This window comes from Gekko japonicus, unplaced genomic scaffold (assembly GCF_001447785.1).
Source record: "Gekko japonicus isolate JY-2015 unplaced genomic scaffold, Gekko_japonicus_V1.1 scaffold284, whole genome shotgun sequence".
In the NCBI taxonomy this organism is placed as follows: Eukaryota; Metazoa; Chordata; class Lepidosauria; order Squamata; family Gekkonidae; genus Gekko; species Gekko japonicus.
In genome coordinates, this window is record NW_015172012.1 from 256,751 (window position 1) to 281,989 (window position 25,239).

The following is a 25,239-nucleotide window of genomic DNA, read 5'->3' on the forward strand; positions in this document are numbered from 1 at the left end:
CCTTGTTTAACCCAATAAGTATTCATAAATGATGTCAGACAAAAATGATCTGATCTAGCTGGGCTTCTAAAAATACACTATAAAGGAAATACACTATAAAGGAAAATACACTATAAAGGAAACAACAAAGTATATTCCATAAACAGAGATCTAGCTTGTTACCTCAGAAATAATACGCTGTCACTCATTTCTCTGATCCGTTCTTTTAACAGATTTCATGAACGTACCTTTAAAAATTTCATCTTATCAACAGTATCAGATTTTTTTCCCCCACAAACTAAACAATGTGTTGTTCAGTCGCACGGTTGAGTCCGATTCGCGTCCCCATGGACCACATCACGTCAGGCCCTCCTGTCTTCCATCGTGCTCCGGAGTTTGCTTAATTTCATGTTTGTTGCCTCGATAACACTGTCTAACCATTGAATGTGGCTAGCCCAGCTCTTAAAGCATGGTCTTTGCGTTATATAGTTGGATCTCCAGGTGGGTGGCATCTTGCCACACTGTAATCCCACCTACTTACAAGTCCATCCCATGAACTACCTGATTGGTGAATGTGCAAAAGGGCCGGTGTTCTATGGGTTGGGCCAATATTTGAAATACTATACTCTTTCTCATGGAATGCCATCTGGCCAGGTGTGGAATCTCAGCTTCAGGACATCTCTTTGTTGTGCTGATGAATCTTGGCCTCACCAGGCTGCCAAGGCACTGTAAACAGGAAACTGCAATTCAAATGTAGATCCAGTCCGTGTTCTCCGTGACATCCCATCTCTTTAGTAATGGTGGAATTCTTTCTTTTAGTCGTTGTTCTCTGCTCCCAATGGCTACCATGTGCTTCTTCTTCCCATGATCCTCTCTGAGCTGAATGTGTGCAAGCTTCATTAACATACAATGCAGGCAAGTGTTCCTATGCGAAATCTCTCTCTTACAGTAGGTGATGCAAACAGCTTTCTCTAGGCTCATGGTATACAAGTGTGTGCACAGTCCATTTGTTGCTTGTGTAGCAGATATAAAATCATAAATTAGTTCATTTCCCAACTTTTTGCCATCCCTTTCTTCTTTGACCTTCAATATTTCCCAGCATCAGGGTCTTCTCCAGTGAGTACTCCCTTCTCATTTGGTGGCCAAAGTATTTGAGCTTCAGCTTCAGTATCTGGCCTTCCAGGGAACAGTCAGGGTTGATGTCTTTTAGGATTGACTGATTTGATCTCCTTGCAGTCCAGGGGACTCTCAAGAGTCTTCTCCAGCACCATAGTTCAAAAGAATCCATTCTTCGACGATCAGGCTTCCTTATAGTCCAACTCTCGCAGCCATACAGTACTACTAGAAATACCATTGCTTTGACCATACGGACTTTTTTTGGCAGGGTGATGTCTTTACTTTTTATTATGCTGTCAAGGTTTGCCATTGCTTCCCTCCCAAGGAGCAGGCATCTTTTAATTTCATGGCTGCAGTCACCATCTGCAGTGATCTTGGATCCCAGGAACGTGAAGTCTGTCACTGCTTCCATGACTTCTTCTATTTGCCAAGGAGTGATGGGGCCGGATGCCATGATCTTAGGGGTTTTTTGATGTTGAGTTTCAAGCCAACCTTTGCGCTCTCCTCTTTCACCCTGAGCAAGAGGCTCTTGAGGTCCTCTTCACTTTCTGTCATTAGAGTGGTATCGTCTGCATATCTGAGGTTGTTGATCTTTTCCCCAGCAATCTTAATTCCGGCTTCTGAATCATCCAGGCTGGCATTTCGCATGATGTACTCTGCATATAAATTAAATAAGCAAGGGGACAATATACATCCTTGTCGTACTCCTTTCCCTATGCTAAACCAATCAGTTGTTCCATATCCTGTTCTGTCGCTTCTTGACCCTTATACAGGTTTCTCAGGAGACATGTGAAGTGGTCTGGTGCTCCCATCTCTTGGGTTTGTTGTGATCCACACAGTCAAAGGCTTTAGCATAGTCTATGAAGCAGAAGTAGATCTTTTTCTGGTACTCCCTTGCTTTCTTCATAATCCAGCAAATGTTGGCAATTTGATCTCTAGTTCCTCTACCTCTTCGAAACCCAGCTTGTACTTCTGGCAGTTCTCTATCCACGTACTGCTGAAGCCTAGCTTGTAGGATCTTGAGCATGACCTTGCTAGCGTGTGAAATGAGTGCAAAGTTACAGTTTAGCTTAAAAGGAAAAACCCAAACATTCTTACTATGCCTCTTTTTAGTTCGTGTTATAGAGATGGGTGTCTCATCACTGGTCACTTAGTAATTAACTAACCTGTACCACATAGAAATCCTTCACATCTAACCATATTTCTGCAAGGGCCATCTGGAACACAGTCTTCAGTTTCTTTGTCTGTGTAATCACATGGGTCACCGCCAAACTGAGAAGGCCGTTCCACACGGGCAAACCTATACTGTAACAGAAAAAAATATTAGGAATTCTAGGTCTCTTAAAAACTATGAGGCATATGTTGCAGACTGGTACAGATCTCTGCTAGAAGTAACACCAAGCATTTATAACAAAGGCCTTATTTCTCACAATCCTGTCCAATTTTTGAGGAGGTACAACGGTAGATACCATTATGTCAGGTACATTCCTATGGTACTTCCAGTGCGAAATACACATTCCTGTCATTTCTTGAATAACCTCTTTGGGTGCATTTCTGGTATCAATTCTGCTCCTATGGTTCACTTCTGCAATTGGCTTCAGTCTGGCCTCCCTCCATATGGCTGATGATTGTGGTAACTGTATGCAATGCTCTTCTGGCTTCCTTATGTTGCTGTGGAAAATGTCCTAAAGAACAGGCAGCAGTCTTTGCCTGGGTTATTACCTGTACTTTCTGTCAAATGCTCTGTTGCTATGTAACAGGCCATAGCGAATAGGTAGCAACCTTTTTCCAGTAGCAACTTGCTACATATACTTTCTGTCAAATGCTAAAGCATCTAACAGAGAGTGCAGGAAGGTATGTGCAAGCAGATTTAGATGCTATTGCACGTGACTAATCAACCCCCTGAACAATTTCAGTATTGTCAGTGCGCTTCAAGTTAGCTATATCAATTGCCTATAGTTTCTTAGCTTATACTTGGAACTCACAGAGAAACTATCTTTTAGCTACTATCCCTGTACCAAGAATCATGATGATAAATAATGACACATATGCTGGAGCCTTAAGCAAAGCCAAAGACCGAGGACTAAAAAAATGTTCCTCTTATCATGCTGACAAGATGATATTATACAATGCTTTTGAAAATAAATGGGAATTTTACCACTAATCTCTGTAACAATTGAAGTCTGTGTCTGAAGATGCTTTGGAGGTACAAAATGCTCAAGGATGAAAAATGAGTAGCTGTGAGCCATAATCTCCCACTCATAAACAGGGATGTTGAGGGGACTTCATACAAATTGGCTTACTGCAAGAGAGCATTGTAGTACAACTAGTACTACAGAGAGCCAGTTTGGTGTAGTGGTTATGTGCGCGGACTCTAATCTGGAAGAACCGGGTTTGATTCCCCACTCCTCCACTTGCACCTGGCTGGATGACCTTGAGCTAGGCGTAGTTTTGATAAGAGCTGTTCTTGAAAAAAAAAGCAGTTTCTGTCAAGAGCTCTGTATAGAAATACTGATTTCTAAAAGCCCCTGCCTTCCCCTGGAATGTCTTGCTGATACCATGCTGTGCCTTGTTTCCTGTTGAAGCCAAATGGCCTCAATAGCCCTGCCATATGACCCCACATTCTTCACACTTCCATGCTGGCAGAGACCAGATGGCCCTGCCAAACAAGCAGGCAGTCACGTACAGAATGGGGTTTGGGGGGCCATGTGACTGCGGGCATGGTTTTTCAAACTTCCAACCTATCCCTTCAAAGCTACCATGGCGACTAAGATTTGGACACACCCTTCCTACTTGTGGTTGGCTGAATGGCCACGGCTGATTGTGACTAGATTGGGGTTTAATTGTCTGATCCCTTGGAGGAGGGCTCTCTCTCTCTGTTCCTGTTCTGTTCCTGCTATCTCTGCTGCTCTTGTGTCTGTTCACCTGAAATGCTGTCCTGCCATGTGGTCTCTGGGAGAGACAAAGAACTGCTTTGGAGCTGAGCACATGGTGGGCAAAGATGGACTTCTTGCTCCAAATCCCTTGGGGCTACTGGACTATAACAATGGACAATCTTGGACTATGGGTTCCTGAAGTTGGTAATTATGCATATCTCTTTAATGTTTAGTGAGGGCCAAGAGCCAAAAGTTTTCTTATTTTGAAATCCTTCTAGTCTATGCAAAGCTCTGACTGAATGAACATTATTCTTGTTTCTAACTGTCTGTATTGTTGTAACTGGATTCTAAGTCTAAATCTTGTAGCCTCCCGCTTACCAATCATGCTACCTTGGTAAGATTAACTGCACAGCTCTAGATGGAGTTGTTCAATGTATTAAGTCCCAAATACCAACTGAGATTCTGGAATCTCTAATCTCAGGTTGGAGGGGGAATATGGCAAATTGTTCTGAAATCCAGAGAGGGTAGCCTACCTCTCTGGGTTGTTGTTTAATGTATTGAAAAAGTATAGGGTTCCCTCTCATTCCTGGACAGGTGTGGGGGGCAGAATCCTATACAAGCTCTCTCAGCCCCACCTACCTCACAGGGTGTCTGTTGTGGGGAGGGGAAGGGAAAGAAGTTTGTAAACCGCTCTGAGACACCTTTGGGTAGTGAAGGGCGGGTATAAATCCAATCCCTTCTTCTTCTAGTACAACTAGTAAAGAATAATAGCTTCACTAGACCACACATCTTTGTGGGCATGATTGAGAAATTAGTTGCCATGGAATACTATACATGGACTTAAATCAATATGAGTACATGGGAAGATCCTTGGAAAAAGTATGCTCAAGCTTACAGGATCAGGCCTTGTGCACCTCCAAACACTATGCAATTAATCAGGTCTCACATAAGATATAATGATAACTTTATTTGAACATCAGTAAAGACATGTCCTGTAGACTGAGCTCAAAGATACAGATTCACATTAGAAGAAACATGGAATGGCCACAAAATAATAGCTGGTAGTATCTATCATTTGTTTGGATTGTGGTAGTAAATTTGAGTTGGTGTAATGGTAAAGCAACTTGCCAACTGATCGGGGAACAAAACTGCTAAAATACTTGTAATCCAATTTCTGTGACACATGAGAAAACTTTCAATTTGGCAAGGATTACAAAGTAGTACAGGCCCTAAGGGTAGGAGTAGTTTTGTGAGGCAGGCTGAAGACTGAAAAGAAGTTTCAGGATCTTGAGAAACTAAGGAGGAGGAATCACAAAGGTAAGATGGATGAGTGAGTGTAATGAAATAGGCAATGAACTGAGAAAAGAAAACTTGAAGGGTGCATAGACGGAGGCTTAAGATAAGGGCAGAGGAGACAAGGAACTAAGGTAAGAAGAACTGATGAAATAAGCTAGTCTGAATAAACATTTAAGGCCCTGTTCACATAGAGCATTTGCTGTGTTGAAGGCACGATCGTCCCGTGGATTTTCCGGGTGTGATCACACCGGAACATCTGGGAGGCGTAGCGCACCCGTGGCTAACCTGTGGCTTCTTGCCGAAGATGCGGAGTAAAAAGCTACCACATACAAGGTACTAGTTTCTGGAAAATGTGGGGCAAGGGCAGGCATCTGATTGTGTTTCTGCGTGAATCCCATGGCATCTGGCGCCCGTCCATGTCCCGTTGCAAACCGGATGTTTTGGGTTTTTTTGTAAGTCTCCACAGGATCCGCACAAACAACCATGCACATGCGCAAACTTTGGCGAGAAAAAAAATTCCCATTTGCCACGGAAGCGGCACCTAGTGATTGCCGGTGTGATCGCACTGTACCGCTTCTTTACCACGCTGCAGGATAGCCATATGATCGACACCTAACGTCCTAACCACGGGACCTCGACGGGACATGTAATTGGGCCGCCGCACGTTACTTTGCTCTAGAGCTAACAGCCACGCTTCCCCCCCACATTTTCTGGCCTGTGTAACCGGGACCTAAGATCAGTATTTAGGCCAGGAGGACCTTGTACAAGGTATGCACATGAAGGAACGTGTGTGAGAAGACAGCAAGGGAAAGAGAAAAAGAAAGTTCAAGAGAGGCTGGCCACTTTTAAGGAAAAGTCAGTGGGCAGATAAAATGGACCTGAAGAAACAATGGAGGGTGGTAGACAGAACTGCTGGAGAATTCATAGTTATTTTAACTTGCAAGCTACAAGCTTTTAGTTGCAATACACTGATATTCCTCATATGTAGGAGGAAAATAGACTCACCTTTTTCTTCTGGCAAGGGTCACAAATGCTCCATGAGGACCAGCTAGAAACATTACAATCAATGGGCTGTGGTGGGTTGTTTGGAGATCGACGCCATCTGCTTCTGGTCACATTGACATCAGCATCATTTAGGTGAAAGGAAAATTCCTTCTCTCCACTGTTTGTCGGTGGGAAAAAGCTATTTTTAATTAGGATCCCCCAGTAGATATCTTATTCTTATCCATGCCTTCTTATGGGCACTCCTTACCCACAGAGAGAAAAATAAGTTTTGCAGGATAAGCCACATTTGCCTCTCTGCCCTCATCAGTTCTTCTGAACACTAAAATCAATGGTGTTGGGGTAATGCTCACACTAGTAAGCCTTAGTTATAAAAAGGGATTTTTAATTGAGTGTGGATCCAGTGTGATACTAGTAGCAGCATACGTTGTGCTTTGATATGAAAGGAGTTAAATTGAAGAGCAAATGGTATAGCATACTACAGAGATACAGCTTCCCTAAAGCCTTCTATGTACAACTCACTGTAGCAACTACTGCACATGTAAATTGGAGATGGGAGGCAATGAACTGACACTAACTTGACTGCAACTCAATTGCATTTTGTACATCGTTAGTTTTCATGTTGCTTTTTAAAGACTGGTGAATAGCCCATCAATTTAAAGCTACCATGATTTTGACCACACATGTTCACAGACACCAAGTGATAGATTATCAATTGGTATGCTGAAGTACAATGATTGATATTACTATTCAACTAGATGATAGATCTCCTACGCACAACATCACCAGACCTCACCCAATGAGTCTTAGGTCTTGGGATGATGAGGACCTGGCAACACTGTCTTCCCCCATCATTGTACTGCTTTGCCCCTGAGCATAACTTTTTCAGCTATGGCCCTGCATAAGGAACCTTTGAGAGTCCTTTGCAACAGAACAGCAGGCTAAATATACTGTAATACATGTTACACACACGTTTATGAAATCAATTTTGCATATATACAAACTGTGACTGCCTTGGGGAAAGGGAGATTGTGGCAGACTACCTTTGATCCCTCTTCCCAATGAAATGTCAGGGTGTTTCTCTTACATTGGGAAGGAGGAAATGATTCACCACATTTTGCAAGTTTTGGAGGCTTCACCTGTATGTACCAATGTGAAATGAGGAGTTTGAAAGGAACATATTAATTTCCTTTCACATCTATATGTGAAGGAATAACGCCACATATAATCTCTTTCTGGTATTATCCCTGTCTCATAGCCCATCAGTGATTTCACTCAGAACACAGCGAATCCTTAATATTTCAATCTGACACACTGAAAATTGGGGTGTTGCTTATCCTGTAGAACATGACCAAACTTATGTTAAATACTCTTTTTCTCAGAGAAGGATATTAATAAAATGTAGATGCTCAAGTGTGTGTGTTATGTGTGTATAGGGAGGGGGTTTAATACTGCAATGGCACAAATAGCATTAAATATCAAGAAACATCACAGTCCATCAGTAGGAAGAAATCCTGTTTCCTAGAAATTTACTGTTACAGGGTTAGAGAAGTAATATCCTGGAAATAACATGATGTATTTTCATGGTGGTCAGTACGTATTGTGGTTCACTAAGCCAAAAGGAGTCTACCTAACTGGGAATCAATTCACCTAATTTATTATTGCCTGGAAAAGAGTACAGAAATGGGAGTGGGGGTATCAAACACCTGCCTGGATACATTATTTGGCTTGTGGGCTATGGAATTTGAAGGACTTACAAATTTTACAGGCTTGATTTAATAAGATCCCTTAGGACTGAAGGAGGAAGAGATCTATCAAGTAGGATTTAGGCTTAATTCAAAGGTCTCATCAGCCCAAATTAAAGCCTGGCTTGTCCTGTGCTCATGCACCCTTTCTCCCCCATTAGGAGCATAATAATAGCCCAGCTAGATCAGAACAGTGAATTTCACACAGTGGCCAACCAGTTGCCCTGGAGCACAAAAGGCAATGCCTTCCCTTGATATATTGCCTCTTTGCACTAGGTTTCCAAGATTTACTGCTTCTCAGTATGGAGGTTCCCCTTACTCACTGTGGCTAACAGCCATTGATCGACTTCTCCTCTATGAATCTGTCTCAGCCCCTTTGAAAGCCATCTATACTCATGGCCATGCCTGCATCTACTACTTTCTTCCTTGTTGCATGGAGTGTGATAAAAAAATCCTTGTGCAAAACTAATTTCACATACAAGTGTTGGTATGTGGCTTAATTTAGGTTAGTTTTCACATACTGGGATTCTAAACCTGAATTAAATCAGTTGAACTGCAAATTTACAGTTGTATGGTTATGGTAAGTGGAGTTATTCCTTCAGCATGCTCCATGCAAGTTCAGTTCCTGCTGAATAGCACAGGAACTGAAAGGGGGGGCTTTTTTGCCTGCTTCACATGGTCCAGAGTCCAGGGGTATAAATAGGTTTGGTTAATCCGGTTAGGTCCTTAACTGGGATGGCAGGAAAAGCATGGGTTAAGGGGAATTTGAGTTGGTAAGCAACCCAAGATATCCATGATGGGGGGAATCCTCCAATTGGGTCCCTAATGGCTACATAGTCTGGAGGGCTCAGGGGGGGAGCTCTTTGGGGTTGGGGGGCACATGCTAAGCCTCAAGGTTTAGCAATCATGGGCGGGGACTGCGCCCCTCTATCCCCTCTATGCACACATGTGTGGGCCATGAGGAAAAAGTTGGGAGGCTTCTGGACCTGGATCTGAGACGGAGTGGTTCTGCCCACTTAAGGAGCTTGCCTTGCAAGCCTGCTGCAACCTGTGCTTTAAGGATTTAACTAGGGCCCCGGGCATACACTGGGCTCGTATGGACGGGGCCTGAGTTAAGCAAATCAGCCTGATATAAAAAAAGTTCCCAGTTTAACCCATAATTGGTGTAATGTCTTCATTCAGGGAGTGGATGGGCAAAAAGCAAGTGAGAAGGAGTAAAGCTTATGCAAGAGTACATCAGTAAGATGGGTCTGTGCACATTCCAGCTTAATGTTGGTTTGCCATCAGGTCTGAGTGCATGAGTACAACAGATTTTCCCAACAATCCTTAAACACACTGATCTGTAACACTAATTCACTTCCATAGAACTTACTTGTGAGTAATTGCTTACAACAGCAAGTTTTAACCAATTTTCTGAAAACCATGTATATATCCTTTGGTCAAATACTAATTATAAAACAAATTAAAATGAGAATTAATTTTCACCATCTGTTAATGAAAACTTCTATCAGCCTTGATTGTGGTTAATTAGACAGAGAGCAAGGTGTTTCTTTAGATTTGAGAAGTGATTAAAATAAATCACAAATGGAGAATTCTAGATGCAAAGAAAAACAATGCTGAAATAAATAGGAATGCCACTGGTTTCTCAGCTCTCTTCCCAGTTTCAGGCTCTTGAAAACAGAATCAGCTCAGAAAAACATGAATATGGGAAAGGTATACTTTTTCTTTTACCATGCAAGATTCCCGCTGCCTTCCAATTTATGAAAAAAATAATCTCAGTCTTAATTGAGCTGTTTACAAGTCAACCAGACCTAGATTCTGTAATACAGGCCACACCCACTCGGAATTTCCCTAACAATTCTTTGTCATCAGAGAACAACTCTTATTTAGCAACAGAACAACTTATGCTGCCATCCTACGAACACTTCCCAGGGAAAAAGCACCAAGGAATAAAATGAGAGTTACTTTTGGGCAAGGATTGTGTTGGGATATTTGCAAGTTCACCCCCTGATGTCATGAAAGAGTTAACCTGTTTGTTTGTGTATGCTACTTCTTATGTAACCCTTCCTAATTTCTTAGTAAACTTTCTTTTAGCTAATTTACACCTGTGTGCTGCTGCTCCATTGTTTTTTACTCTGCTAAATTATACAACGGAATGCTTAGTACTGTTCCTTGAGTTCTGTATGGAACACAGAAGTGACATCATCCTTTGCATGGAACTCATAGTCTGATAAAAAGGACAGGAGAAGTGTGGAGCTCGAGAAGAGAAATTGAAAATGCATAGAATATGGGTGAGTGTGTGTTGAAGAAATGGGCAAGCTGAAGCTACAGTGGATCAGCAAGCATTTGCCTAAAGGTATGGAGTTTTGAATCATGGCTTACAAGTAGGCTCACAAGTATGTTCCAAGCACAGAGTGGCAGTAAACATGAACAAAGAAGAAAAAACTAAAAAGAGATAATGCAATTTAAAGAGGTTGAGACAGAATATAAGGAGGGCAGGGAAAGTTATGAACAGGGAAAGATAGTGGACAGCTTTGAAAAAGGACACACGCGCAGTTTAATAGGGAGCCAGGGTATGGGTTTTACATGATCAAAAGGTAGAAAGAAGAGTATAGAAGAGGGATTGGAGACAAAAAATAGCCAGCAAGTAAGAATTTCAGTAGTCCAGATGATAGATTACATAAAGAAGAGCCAGTATGGTTGAATGGTTAGAATGTCAGACTAGAATCTGGAAGACCCAGGTTTGAATCCCCACTCCGCCCTGGAAGCTTGGTGGGTGACTTTGAGGCTGTCAGTCTCTTACTTCACTAGGTTATTGTGAGAATAAAGAGGGGGACACTGTTGTAAAGTGTTTACAGTCCCCACTGGGGAGAAAAGCAGGGCATACATATCCAAATAAATACATAAATAATATGAATAACTGCATAGAAAAAGGCAGAACTTGATGTAGTAAAAGGAGATACAGTAGTACCTAGTGTCTATTTAGATTATTGAGAGTGACATGAAGGAATCAAGGATCATTCCAAGGGGTAGAAGACAACATTACCTAGAAAACTGTGTGGCCTAGAAGTTCAGGTGAAAAAAATTAGAACTTCATCTTTGCTATTTTCAGGCTGAAACTTCAGTGGGACATTGTGGGACGTACTAGTATTCATTAGTGAAACAGATGGAACAGACAGAAAAAGGGTCCTATGTAGGAATGAGGAAGGGTGGTCTACAAATATTATTCAGGGCTCTTTTTGTAGAAAAAGCCCAGCAGGAACTCATTAGGGTAATAGGCCACACCCAACAGCAGGAACTCATTAGCCTATTAGGCCACACCCCTGACAGCACAGCTCATTGGCATATTAGGCCACACCCCCATGATACCAGAAGTGTGCTCATCCAGCCACACCCACCTTTTGCTTCTTATTCTGTTTACCTTGTTTGTTGTCAAAACCCAGGGCTTTTCTTGTAGCAGGAACTCATTTGCATTTTAGGCCACATACCCCTAATGTAGCCAATCCTAATGAGTTTCTTATGTTGGGTGTGGCCTATTATGCTAATTAGTTCCTGCTGGGCATGGCCAACTTGGAAGCCAGCCAGAACTCCGTTCCTGTGCGTTCCTGCCCAAAAATAGCCCTGATTATAATCATTATTATTAATTATAATAACAATAATATAAAATGGTAGCAGAAACCTTAAGAATTAATTAGATAACCTAGAGAAAGGGGCAAAGACTGTGTTAGGAGGATTAAGCACTGTATTCCCTCATTGGGAAATTGAGAGATATGGAATAGAATAAAGAAAGGAAGATGTATGAAGAAGGACCAGAACATGACCGTAACAGTGTCTCAAATGCCTTTTGAACATTGTGGCAATGCCATGAGAGATATATTTCCATGTTTTTATACTACAGTGCTAGTGTTAACACATAAAGGCTTAAAGCCACATGGACCAACTGTGTGGGGTTTTCCTATGGAACTGGCACACCACAAAAAGAGGGAGCTACTTGTACAGGAAAAAAACCCCCCACACACATACAATCTGTATTCATATGTTGCAGGCCTATATATAAATGTTAGTGTTATTGTGTGCAATGAACCTCTGCATTCCTGTAATGTTTAAAAGATAAAGAGGAAAAAGGTTCAAAATTATTTGTGACTGATGGGCCTGAAGTCAGGAGACATGTTGAAAAGGTTGGAAACTTTGGTGAGTGTTATTGCCACAACAATGTGATATATGGATGGGGGGGAAAGACCACCAGTATGTAGAGGCACAATAATCAAGTTGGAGGAAAGGTAACACTATAGATGTAGCAGAACCAGGGCTATTTTTGGGGAAGAACGCACAGGAACTGAGTTCCGTCTGTCTTCAGAGCTGGCCATGCCCACTACAGCCAAAACCTCTGCCTGCGAGGCTACAGAGGGAAGGAGCACCTGGGCAAGCCAAAGGAAGGCAGTTTAAACTGCGGGGTGCTGCAGGGCGCCCAGGCATGTCAAGGGAAGGCATGGGGTGTGGCTTAATATACTAATGAGCTGTGCTGTCAGGGGTGTGGCCTAATATGCTAATGAGTTCCTGCTGGGCTTTTTCTACAAAAAACCCCTTGAGCAGAACAAAATTTGAGTCCAGTGGCTCCTTCAAGACCAACAAAGTTTTATTCAAAGTGTAAGCTTTTGTGTGAAAAGCACACTTCTTCAGACAAAAGTTTGAATAAAACTTTGTTGGTCTTAAATGTCTCAATGGACTCAAACTTAGTTCTGCTGCTTGAGACCAACACGGCTACCCATCTGAATTTTACTATAGATGTGGATGAGCCATTAGGTGACCTGGCTTGTGAAGGAAAGAGCGAAAGGGCAGCTCGTGGCTGAGAGGGATACGAAGGAGAGCGAAGGCAGGAAAGACTGAATCATCTTAAGACAGCAGGGCACCAATTTGACACTTTGAGTTCCAGTAGTCCTATCTCCCCTTAGTTTTGTTGTTGCTGAGCACTTGACATTTCACCGCTCTTTACATTGTTCTTTAATACCAGCCAGGCAATATGGCTAGTTTTAATGAACTATATTAACAGGATTGTTGCCCCGTATCTCTATGAACCATTATTCATTTCTGCAATATAAGAAATTCCACAGTCATTCAGAGACAGCAAATGGGACCGTTTCACAGAATCACTTTCCCAGAGGTGAATCTCTATGTCTAGCACCCCTGGCTGTACATGTCGATTTTGTATCTGGGTCAAGACCATCCACACAACTCCAAATAGTGGGCTGGAGCTATATGCCAGACCCCTTTGACCTTCTTCAGCTTGGGTGAATCCTGTTATATTTTGGGATACCTTAATGTGTAGCAGAGCAATATACAGGGGAAAAACTACGCAATATAATCTCAAAATTTATTTTTTTGTTTCTCATTTAGGCAAATCTAGATGGAATCTAGAGGAAATTTCACTGAATATGAGTGGGGCAGAATTTCACATATTATGGCCTGCCAAAATGCAAACTACTTTGCACTATCTTCATTTTAATAAAGTGTTTTATGGGTCACTTTGTTAGCATCCAGAAATAAATATAATCTCATCCACCATAATAAAATAAAATAAAAACAGAGGGTTACCATTAAACATCATTATTTATTAGGTCCCTGTACTGATATTTGTTTGAAAAACAAAATTCACTTACCTGGAGCAATGCAAATTTAGGAAGCCTAGGACAGCATAGATGAGGAAAATTCTCAACAGACACAAAAGGAATGATATAGATGCTACAGTCATGATGGTAAAACACTGCAGGGAATATACAGTCACACTCCAATTCAGTTTGCTACAGCTTGGAAAGCAAATTGATTCACTGTCAGCCTTTCCCCTGGACAAACAGAAGATAACAGCACTGTCTGGTAAACTTAACAAACAAGTTTCATTGGTAGCACAGAGCCTTCTAATGGGCCACCTGGAAAACTGTTCAAGCAAGTTAGAGAAAAGAAAGTTGACTAAGGCACCATTTACTGGGTTGTCTTAATTGATTTCACAGAGGTCAAAAATGATAGACATGGGAACTGAAGACCCATGGACTTTAACATATGATAAGCTATGGATCACAGCCTGTTTTGAGTACTGGATTAACTGAATTAAAGTTTTATTGATCTTTGGTCTTGTAATAAAAATAGAACTATACAATCCTATAACAACACTGGAAGCTCCTGATAGGATTTTCGTCACAGATAACTCTGTGTGCCTTCAGAACCAAACATTTATCAATTTATTTCATGTTTTAGTTTATATGCAAAGAGCCTTCAAAAATAGATTTCAAACTTCAAATACAGACTTAATAATAACAGTAACTACCATTAAACACTTTAAAAATATTTGATTAAGTATAATGATTTCATTGAGCCTAACTGGATGTAATGACTCCTTTCTGTTAAGTCTGATGGAGAAACCCTTTGTTGGAAAAAGTCTAAGAAAGGGAGACATTACATCCAACCACCTGAAAACAATCTCCATCAGAATAATAAAAATTAGAACACCTAGAGTAGACAAAGCAGTCTGCAGCTCAAATGTCTGATAAGAAGAATGCTTCCCTACCTTTCTAAAATGTACAAAGATCATCTGGGCCTAGTAATTTAACAAATAGTGGTGGTGGTCACACGTGCAAGATAATGCAGGGGGGAGCAAGGCTATTTCCTCCAGAGGAATTTGACCCGCAGTTGCATGATCACACAATCCTGTGAAGCTGTGGGGGCAGCCCGCCACCGCATAATCAGACGCAACCACGGGTGAGTCGGGGTTGTTGGTTTTTTTGCCGTTTGGTCCCGATGCACTTAAATGGGGAATCGATTAATTGTATCTCAGCAGTGAGGGCTCCCTATGTAGTGTGTGATGATGCACATACTGAGAAGGGAGGGAAAAACAATGGCATGGAGTTGGGATGGCCTGATCAGACCATCCCGATGCCATGAGAGCGCGCTGGAGTGATCAGACAGGGGAAAGTCCGTCCGTGGCCTGTAGCAACCCATGTGCTACCAGACTTTCCCCAGTGTCTTTTTACTCCGCTTCTGCGGCGGAGCAAAACGGGCTGCCGACAGGTGTGGGGCACTTCCCAGATGTTCATGTCTGATCACACCCTTTAAATCCACCCAGCATTCACACCTATGGCACAACTACTTGTGCATGTGATCATGCCCAGTGTATAACAGGATTGTACACTATTTCAGTTGACAGATTTTGATAACAGAGAAAGGGAAACTTCTATACCATTTATTAAAATATTTGTGTTCATAGTAAACTTAAGAGTGTCATAGGCTTACATTTTGAAATCCTTACTAGGAAGCCTCTGGAGGCAATGGTTTCAAGTGGGTATTGGCATTGATTAGGTTCAAATCATCAGCATGCTTCAGCTGACCCGCGTAAATCCTCTGGTTGTCATCCTGATTGTTCTGTGCCCTGGAGGCCACTGTAGTTTCTCCCTCTTCTACCATTCTGCCTTGGCACCAGAGGTCATTTTGGGGGGGAACGCTGGGGAACGCAGTTCCCCCGGGTGAGGTGCAGGGGGGCGGGGCACATGATGAAGCCCCGCCCCCTGCTTCCGGCCGCCCCGCTTCCAGCCCTCATTCAGCCAGGAGGAGGCAGGAGAAGAGGGAGGGTAAGTTGCTTCCTCCCCGCCTCTCCCCACCCCTGCCTGCCTGGGGCCAGGGAGGGCCTTGGCGGGGCTTCCTCGCACTCCCGCCGGCCTTGCAGGTCCACCGCCGGGCCCCTGATGTCAGAGGGTGTGGCATATGCTAATGAGTTATGCTAATGAGTTCCCCTAGCTCTTTTTCTACGAAATGACCCCTGCTTGGCACCCACTCAGCTGCTTACTGTACAGGCAACACCATAACCTAGGGATTCAAGGTAGGCCCCCTCCTCTTTTCACTAAATCATTTGGCAATTGAGTCTTCCCAAGCCACCTGTGCTCAGACTTGCCTAGCAGTAGGATAGAGTGTCTACAAAAGGATGGGTTACAGGTGAAAGATGTGGGGAGGGATCACTAAAGTGACTACTTGAAACATGATACTCCATGTCATGCATGAAATGCTGCAGAGGCTGTGTGATGAGGTGGTAGGGAGGAGGTAGGGAGGGGTATACTGGTCTGCAGCACAGCACAGAGGATTCTGTCCTGCATCTCTTGACTCTGAGGTTCTCCGTCTGAGTGACATAAAGATCCCTTCACCCATTATCAGGAACACTGAAAGAAGAGGTTAATCCAGTTGTATGCTTCTGTGGCAATAGATTTTGATGTTACTCCAGGATTTGCAAAAACAAACAACAACATATCATTCATTCACTTCTTCCAATACTTCAGGATTTTATATTTTATTTATTTATTTATTTTTAAATTTATATCCCGCCCTCCCCGAAGGCTCAGGGCGGCTCACAAGGGGCATAAATGCCAAAGTTAAAACAATAAAACAACACAAAATAGTATAAAATACAATAAATACAATTCACTATGTGCTATTTTATCCCACTTTGCAAAAAAATAATTTGTTCAAAGAGACTTTAAGAACATACAGACAAAATCAACATTATATTAAAACGATGCCTACTTAATTTTGTTTTAAGCGCCAGGCTAAAATACATCTTTTTACCCAGGCTTTTAATTTGTGGTTTTATCTTATCTTCTTTTTAAAGATCTCATACTGTTTTATGGATAGTTTTTATGCTGCTTATGTCTAATGGCTTGTTTTTAATGTGTTTTTAATACTGTGTTTTTAAATTGTAAGCTGCTTCAACAGGACTCTGAAGAGGTACCATAGAAATGTTCTAGACAAACTAAGAAACAAATTAAAGAACAATTAAACTAAAACAGATTCAAGACAACCAGCAACAAAAGACTGGAACAAAGGGACAAAGTAGCTTAACCAAATGCCTGATGAAATAGAAGTACTTTGCTTTATTCCTAAACACCAATAATTATGACAATGGGTGGGTCTCATTGGTGAGAGTATGGTGTGGCAGCACAACCAAGAAGGCCATTACTCATCTTCAGGTGGGGGGAAGGACTCAGAAAATGACACTCATTTTTGTGTGAGCAGTGCAATGACTTTGGCAAGAGGTTGTTTTCCACTAGGTTTTTTTTTTAGAGGAAAGTGTTATTGTAAAACTTGTACTTGCTGTCAAATGTGTGTTTGTAGGTGGTGTGGCTCCACAGCCATTTGATATATCTGAGAGTGGCTGATGCTTCCCAAGAGCCAGCCTTGGCTGGGAGGGTGGGGTACAAATTTGAAGAATAAATAAATAAATAAGTTGCTGGTGGCCAGTGTTAACTGAGTTAAGTGGTGTAGTAAGGCTTTGTTATTGTCAGCTATGCTGCCATGAAAGTTGGGGAGGTTGGTCTGTGTCTGGTTAATTGCTATTGCTTTCCTTTCAGGTTAATTGCTATTGCATTCCTTTCTGTGCTTTTTCTGCTGTGCGCCGAAACGCTTATCTATACAGATGTGCAGGAGGGTGTTGTAGTGTCTGGGATTTCATTAGGTGCCGTGGGAGAGTGTTAGTTCTCAGCTTCAGCTACCTAACGGTCTCTAAGCCTTAGCCCGCATGTGGGAGGCCGCCTAATTGGCCAGTACTGCGTGTGGGGGGTGCATACGAATACCCTATATCCTATTATGCCCATGGGGCCGCCGCCATTCTTAACAGAGCCTATGTTACTGCATCTATAGCTCTGCAATAAAAGTATAACCATTCCTGAATGCGTGTACTGCGTTGTTGGCTGTGGGTTTTGACAGTTATCAGTTGGGTGCCATGAAGCCAGGATGGCACAGTGGAGAAGTGCTAAAGCCAAGTTTGTTGATATAAGCAAAGTTTCACTGATCATCTGTGGGCCCAGTACTGGATCCACTAACTAAACATAGCAAAAACATGCCAAAACTAAAAGTCCAACACCAAGAGCTGAATTGCTGCAACTTATTCCTGTTATTGCATTCTGCTGAACTCAGCCTGTATTGTCTCATTCAGATGTAAAGGTGAAAAACTAAATCACCCCCTGTTGGTCCTTTGCAACAGCAAGCAGAAGCAGCAACAATTCAACAGAAAACCAATGCCACATCATCTACCTCAGTATGGGAAGTGCTCTGGAAAAACGGAGTTGTGTCAACTAGTTTCTCAGAAGATAGCTCCACTGATAACCTTTTCCCTTCATCTCTATTCAAGGAAGACTAACAATCAAGAAAGATGGTTTGGGTTGTCCAAAGGGGTTGTCTGTTTCAGTCCCAGAGGTCCCCTTTCTAACAAAGATGTTTCTGTCTGAGACTTGACCTTTGATGTGATTGATCTCATTGTTAATCATTAGTGCAGAGATACAAGTCATTTACAGGAAAGTTTATGGATCACTGTTTGCATAGAGGAGAGGAAGAGCAGCCAAGATTTATTTATTTATTTTTGCCATCAAGTCACACTGACCAATGATGAAACTGTAGGTTTTCTGAGATCTGATGAGATCAGGCTAGCCTGGGCTAACCAGCTCAGGGCAGCCAAGCGTATAGATATAGAAAACAATGTATGCTTTATAGCATACAATCTAGAACAGGATTTGATGTGCAAATGTGAACAAGGTCAGAAAAAAACTATCCCATCCTTAAATACTGGAATATCTTTTATCCCAAACTGGGATAAAAGGGTTGGTTGTTGGCAGTCTTCTTGAAACAAGCATGTTGCATGGCACATTTTAAAAGCTACTAATATAAATTAGTACCTTGGACTGCAAGAAGAACAAATCAGGCAATCCTAAAAGAAATCAACCCTGACTGTTCTCTGGAAGGCCAGATACTGAAGCTGAAGCTCAAATACTTTGGCCACCAAATGAGAAGGGAGCACTCACTGGAGAAGACCCTGATGCTGGGAAAGATTGAAGGTCAAAGAGATGGTTAGACAGTGTCATAGATGCAATGAACATGAAATTGAGCAAACTTCAGAGGACAGCGGAAGACAGGAGGGCCTGGCGGGATCTGGTCCATGGGGTCGCGAAGAGTCGGACTCAACTGTGCAACTGAACAACAACAATAGAAATTAAAGCACATACAGCAATTACATGCCTTGTTCCAAATGACACTTATTTCATGCATGTACCCAGTATCCAGGAGCGGCAATGGGTACAGATTGCCTCAGGATAGTGTGTGCTTGGCACTTCACATACTATGACTACAGAATCTGCTATACTGTGTTGTTATTACAATTATTGTTGTCTTTACAATTGTTGTTTTTGCTATGACATTCATTTTCCTTCCCATTGTGGGAACATCACCCTCTCCCTTCTCTCTCACTTGTACCTATGCACTTACTATGGTAGCTTTACCTGCTCAAAGTACTGGGCTACTGGTGGTGGCCAGCTAACCAACCAAGCACCAAGCAGGTATGTAAGCAGGAAAAAAGTTGTTCTTGCTCTGTCTTCCTGGGTGCTGTTTGAAATGTGCCTGAGGTGATACACTTCAGCACATCCTGGGGAAGGTATTCCTGAGCGTTCCTGGCTAGCTGGTTGTGGTTTGTCTGGTACAATACGAGCCAGCACAATAAGTATAGCTATGGGAGTAGGCAGGAGAAGAGGAAGGGGAATCTCTCTCCTGATTTCCTTGCTCTAAAACACAGTGTGAGGCATTATCATGACAAATAAATTACTTGCATACATTCACTGTTTGTTACCTATTTGTTTTAATTATTCTGATGAAAGCCTTGAATGCTTTTTTCATTAATTGAGAAATAAATGCATTTTTCTATTCTGATATGATTTCTATAAGCTTTTAGGCAGAATTGAAGGTGTTGATTTGATGTCTAAAGTAGGGATGGGCATGAACTGGGAAAATGGAGGTTCATGGTGGTTCACGGGGTCTCATGAACCATGGTTCACAAACCTCCACAAACTTTTCCATTTACCAAACTGGTTCAAATTCATGAGGTTCATGTAGCTTCCAAGTGTGTGTGGGGGAGCAAAAGGGATCGCTGAACTGCCTTGCAGCTATTAGCAATTTTTCTCCAGGCTAGTTTGGCAGGAGATCCTGAAGTTTTTCTGTCATCTTCTGGGTGTGGAACATCAGTCAATGAAGCTGTGGGGGAGAGGTATTTGTGAATTTCCTGCATTGTGCAGGGGATTCAACTAGATGACCCTGGAGGGTCCTTCCAACTCTATGATTCTATTAGATGCAAGCCAGTTCAGCAATCCCTTTTGCTCCCCCTCCCCAGAGAAGCCATGGCGGCTCTTGCGAGTGAATTCACAAGGCATTTAAATGGTGGTCAATGTGCCATGTGCTGCACAACTCACCAGTGAAGTCAGAAGGCACTTTAATGTCTTCTGAGCTCACTAGTGAGTCATGCCGTTGCAATGCAGTACAGCTTTAAAGGGTTCCTGACCGTTGCCTTGGGTGCCAGGCTGTCTTGCCCATGAACCCTCTTACAAACCAAATGAACTACTACAAAAAACCATGGCAGTTTGTGGGCGGTTTGTGAACAGCGGGGTTGCACGAATCACTGTTCATGATCGCATAAACTGGCCCAATTCATCATGAAATCTGGTTTGTAATTCGGTTCATGCCCATCCCTAGTTTAAACTCCCAAATGGCTTCACAGCTTAAACTATGCCCTCTCCAAAACTATTCTTATTTTAAGATTGCCTGAGCATCCTCTTGTCCATAGGAACCATATTTGGTGACTGTTCCACAATTATGATATTCATTGTCTAGACCCAAACTTGAGCACCTTTCATAAATATTTCCTCTTGTAACAGTAAAATCCATGATAAACAGCCTGTCAGGGCAGCAGCAAAATGGGCCCACCCTTAGAAAAGGGAAGGGCTTCTATGTATTCAGGATACTCCCTTTGTATCCAAACCCAAACACACACACTTGTAAATTGAACCAGCAAACATTCCCCTGAAAACAGCCCGATGAATGAATTTCATTGCTCTCCAGGAAGCATCAAGGGTCAATGACATCAATTAAAGGGGGGGGGGAAGAGGAAAATAAAGGATGGGGAATCATTGGCCTGTTCAAGCACATAATCAAATTTGGTACAGTATCTATATCCCCAAACATTCCTATGTAGCCAGGGAAAGATGAGACAAAAATGTCCTTCTCTTGCTCTGTACCATAAAGGTTTGGACTGGGCCTTGACAAGAACCTTTTCCTTACCTAGCTCTAAACCTCAGTAGCCAGCACTACAGGGCAATTGTATTATTGTGCCAGACTGCAGATATCCAAGAAAGGAAGAAGTTACTTGCCTATCCCTGGAGACAAGGAATATTCTACTATTGGGGGCACAGTCTCATCTTCCCACCACTCACAGTTCCTCAAAGCACCCAGTTTGTATGAATATTATTGAAAAATATCCAGACCATTTTCTTTTGTCTAAAGAAGTTGGACAACATAGTATTAAAGTACATAAACAAAATCGGTTTCAGTAGGTTGGATCCAATAAAAACATTTACTGAAGGAGTCGGTGGAGTGGATCTTTCCTTGCTTTTTCCTTCCTGAAGCAGGCTGCTATTTGTGCTGAAAATTCTCTCATAAATGAAATGCACAACAGTACCTGATGTGGTAGTGAGGAGGGGGAGATCAGCTAAAATCACCTCCTTTTTCCTTCTCTGCTGATGCAAGCCATTTTCCCTTTAATTAGCTGACAATCTCAGGCATCTTCTGTGCCAAATTTGAGAGAGATGGTAGAAAAGATCCCAGTTTTACAGGCAATTAAAATTAAGTCTGTGAATCAAAAACAATTAGATGCTGTAGGACCTAGAAGAAATGTAGCATAACTGAATAGGTAGTGGGAAACATTTGGCCACCCCAAGAAAAGCAGATTTACACAGCAGGCAGCTGTTTGCATTAGGCACCCCAAGGAAGGCAAGCAGCATGATTCCACAAGAGGGAGAAGCCTGGCAACCAAAGCAGGCAGGCAGAATTAAGGATGTTTAAATTTCCTTTCAGAATTTTAAAAAGATCGTGATTTTTATCCTAGAATTTCAGGTGAACCATTCCGGAATACCATTCCATTAATCTGTTTGAGGACATTTTCAGTTTTGGGAATATTTGCACCTGAAAATCATGCCCTTAAAAAAGGAATTAAAAATGCCCTGACCTGGATAGCTCTGGCAAGCTGGATCTCAACAGCTCTCAGAAGCTAAGCAGGGCTGACCCTGGCAAGTACTTGGATGAGACCTCCTTGGAATACCAGCAGTCGGGAGGCAGGGGCAGGGTATATTCAGCCACCTCTCTGAATATCCTCCGGGCCCCCAAATAGGGGTCAGTCACCAGAGGTTGCTGTGACTTCCAGGTGCACACATTCACACACACATACACATTAAAAAAAAGGAATTCAAATAGTGATGATAATTAATCTACAATGGCCTCCCCTGTCCTGCTCTCTGCTTGCTTTAGCGGTGTTCTGTAGTCCCTAACCCATTCTCCTGCCTTGTTCTGCTCTAGTCTGCAGCTACTTAGAATTAGAATTTGATCCTGTACATTAAATTGCTCAGTTGCCACCACTAAAAGGTTTTTATGTGTTCTGGAACTGATGGATTTTATGAATTGTTTTAATCCACCCTGAGCTTGCTGTGCAGGGGAGGGAGGGCTAGAAATTGAACAAAATAAACAAATAATTTTTAGTGCACACACTGCCTCCTCACAGGCAGCAGGAACATCATAGGAGAAGGTAGAGCACACCCCAGATGGGCCAGGATGCCAATGCTGCTGTGCCAGTGCTGAGAGCCAGTTTGGTGTAGAGGTGTAGTGGTTAGGAACATGGACTCTAGTCTGGGAGAACCTAGTTTGATCCTCCACTCCTCCGCATGCAGCTGCTGGTGTGACCTTGGGTCAGTCATTAGTTCTTTTAGATCTGTTCTCTCAATGGCAGTTTTTGGGAGAGCTCTCTCAACCCCACCTACCTCACAGGATGTCTATTGTGTGGAGGGTAAGGGAAAAGGATTGTAAGCTGCTCTGAGACTCCTTCAGGTAGTGAAGTACAGGTATAAATCCAATCTCTTCTCTCTTCTTCTAAATGCACTTTAAACTTTTTGGGCTAGTTAGGACCTACCACCATTGGACTATCACTTTCTCCCTCCTACCATACTGTTTTCACTTCCTGCTGCCTCTCCGAACCCAAAACACTTCCAATCTAATTTATTGCAGCAAGAGCCAGTAAAACAGTACAATTCTGATATAAGAAGGATTAAAACAGTAATAACATGGGATTAGTATAAAAACACTAACAAGAGAAAGTTAATAAAATTAGTAAAATAAAATAATGTTAATAAGAGAATCATACAATTTCTTCAGCTGAAATAAGTTTATGTTTCCTAATAGCTAAGCAACAAAATTTTGCCACAGTGTAAGTCACTGAGCTCTGAACGTCTTCTAAGAGGAATTTACAAAGGACTTCTGGCCTAATGTCAAGATAAAACTGCAGAGGGCTAAATCTAGACAAAAGGGGTAGTATAAGATGGTCTCGTTCCTCCTGATAGAATCTGCAGAACAGGAGGACATGAGTAATTGATTCCACCATATTAGCCATACATGGAAATATACGTTCATGCATTGGAACGCGAGTAAATTTACCTTGCAGTACAGTGGAAGGGAATGCCTCAAAACTAAATAAGGGGCAACAGTTAAATTAGGCCCAGATTTTATATTTCTGAAGTTCTTGGGTAGCAAAGCTTCTTCATTTTGTGATTTAATATCACGAAGCCTCTGCGCGACAGCTGTTCTTGCCTTGTATAGGCTTCCATAGAAGAGATCTTCTGGGAATAGGCCAATCTGATTTAACTTATTAAGAATTTGTGTGGACCAGGCAGGGTAAGGGTCCAATGCTAATAGGTAAGGTATTAAACCCTTTGAGTTGTAATGAATTTTTAGCCAGAGTGTTATAGCCTGCTCCCAGACCTTTGCTTCGACTCCGAGTAGCCCAGCCTCTTACCTAAGTGTTACATTATTAGTGGTTCTAGGAACGCCAAATAGAGATCTAAGAGATTTAGACTGAACCCTTTCAAGGGGTCTTTAGATGGGCAGAAAGTCCAATTTGTGAGCCATAAAAGAGTTGAGCCAATGATTTTGCCTGGAAGGTTTTTAAGGCCATGGGGAGAAAGCCTGCACCTTTTCTTCTAAATAGTCTAAGAATGGCATTTGCACTTCTCTCTGCCAGGTTAGCTGATGAGGACAGATGTGCTGAGAATTTGGAATTATAAGAAAAGGTAATGCCTAAGTACTGAAAGTTCTTAACTTGATCTATGGCATTTCCTTTAATATTCCAGTTGAACTTCCGGAATGAGTTACCAAAATGGACAATTTTAGTTTTAGCGAAATTAATAGATAGTAATTCGGTGTCACATTGCTCTTTAAATTTTATCAGAGCATACTTCAGGTCAATCCTCGTCCAAAACACTTCCAAAATTTTGGAAGAAGTAGTTTTGGTTTTCCTGAAATTTCAGAAATGGTTTGATTTGGGAATGTCCAAATGTTCACCCCTATGCAGAATTAAGGAATGGGCTGCGAACTTTGTTTTATTTATTTATTGGATTTATATCGCACCCTCTCCACCAAAGCAGGCTCAGAAATAGTATGTGGGTGTCCAGTGGTGATGACCTCAGTCTCAGAGCCTGGCAGGTCCAGCGCAGGCCCCAAATGATAGGTGGGTTTCAGGCAATAGGCTAAAAGAGGAGGCCAACAGCAGCAGTCAGGCCGAACAGCCTCTTGAAACCTCAGGGGAGGGTGGAGCAGGAGAATGGAAGGCCTTGCCAGGGAGGCCAGCGGGCCAGATTCCCTTCAATCACTATGGGCTTGTCCCTGAAGAGAGAGTATTAGGGGTGTCCACGGTCAGCCTATCCCCCAGAAAGCCTTTATTAGGCTAGTCCAGGGGAGGCCAAGAGGGAAGGGTTAGATCTATCCTGTGTCCATCAGGGAGAGATTACTGGCTAAAGAGAGAGGGTCAAGGGTGTTGATGACTCCCCTCCTCTTAGACCCTTACTGAGAAATGGCTGACAAAAAGGAGGACCTGATGGCCCCAGACCCCACCCTGGCTAAGGAAGAGGTGGACTGAGGGCAGGCAAAAGCTGGCTCAGACAGAAGACAGAGTGATAGAAATGGCACGTAGGCAGTGGATTTTATGTTTCTATCTGCTTGGAATATGTTTCACTTTGATTAGTGGAAAGCTTTTGTAATGTATCAGGCCCTGTCAGGGCCGGGCATGCCTGGACTTGCCCAGGCACAAACACCACTAGCTTCATGCCAAAAGACAATGG

At 42.4% G+C, this 25,239-nt stretch overlaps 1 protein-coding gene across 1 annotated transcript in view; it reads right to left on the reverse strand.

The window, feature by feature from the left end:
• C8B (complement component 8, beta polypeptide) overlaps window positions 1-13,763 on the reverse strand; it is a 54,832-nt gene extending 41,069 nt beyond the window's left edge. Inside the window, exons 1-3 of the mRNA XM_015420261.1 lie at window positions 13,672-13,763; window positions 6,273-6,429; window positions 2,262-2,400 (exon numbers count right to left, since the gene is read on the reverse strand). Of these exons, the coding sequence (XP_015275747.1) occupies window positions 2,262-2,400; window positions 6,273-6,429; window positions 13,672-13,763 (388 nt within the window). The remainder of the gene's footprint in view (window positions 1-2,261; window positions 2,401-6,272; window positions 6,430-13,671) is intronic.
• Between the last annotated feature and the right edge of the window lie 11,476 nt (window positions 13,764-25,239).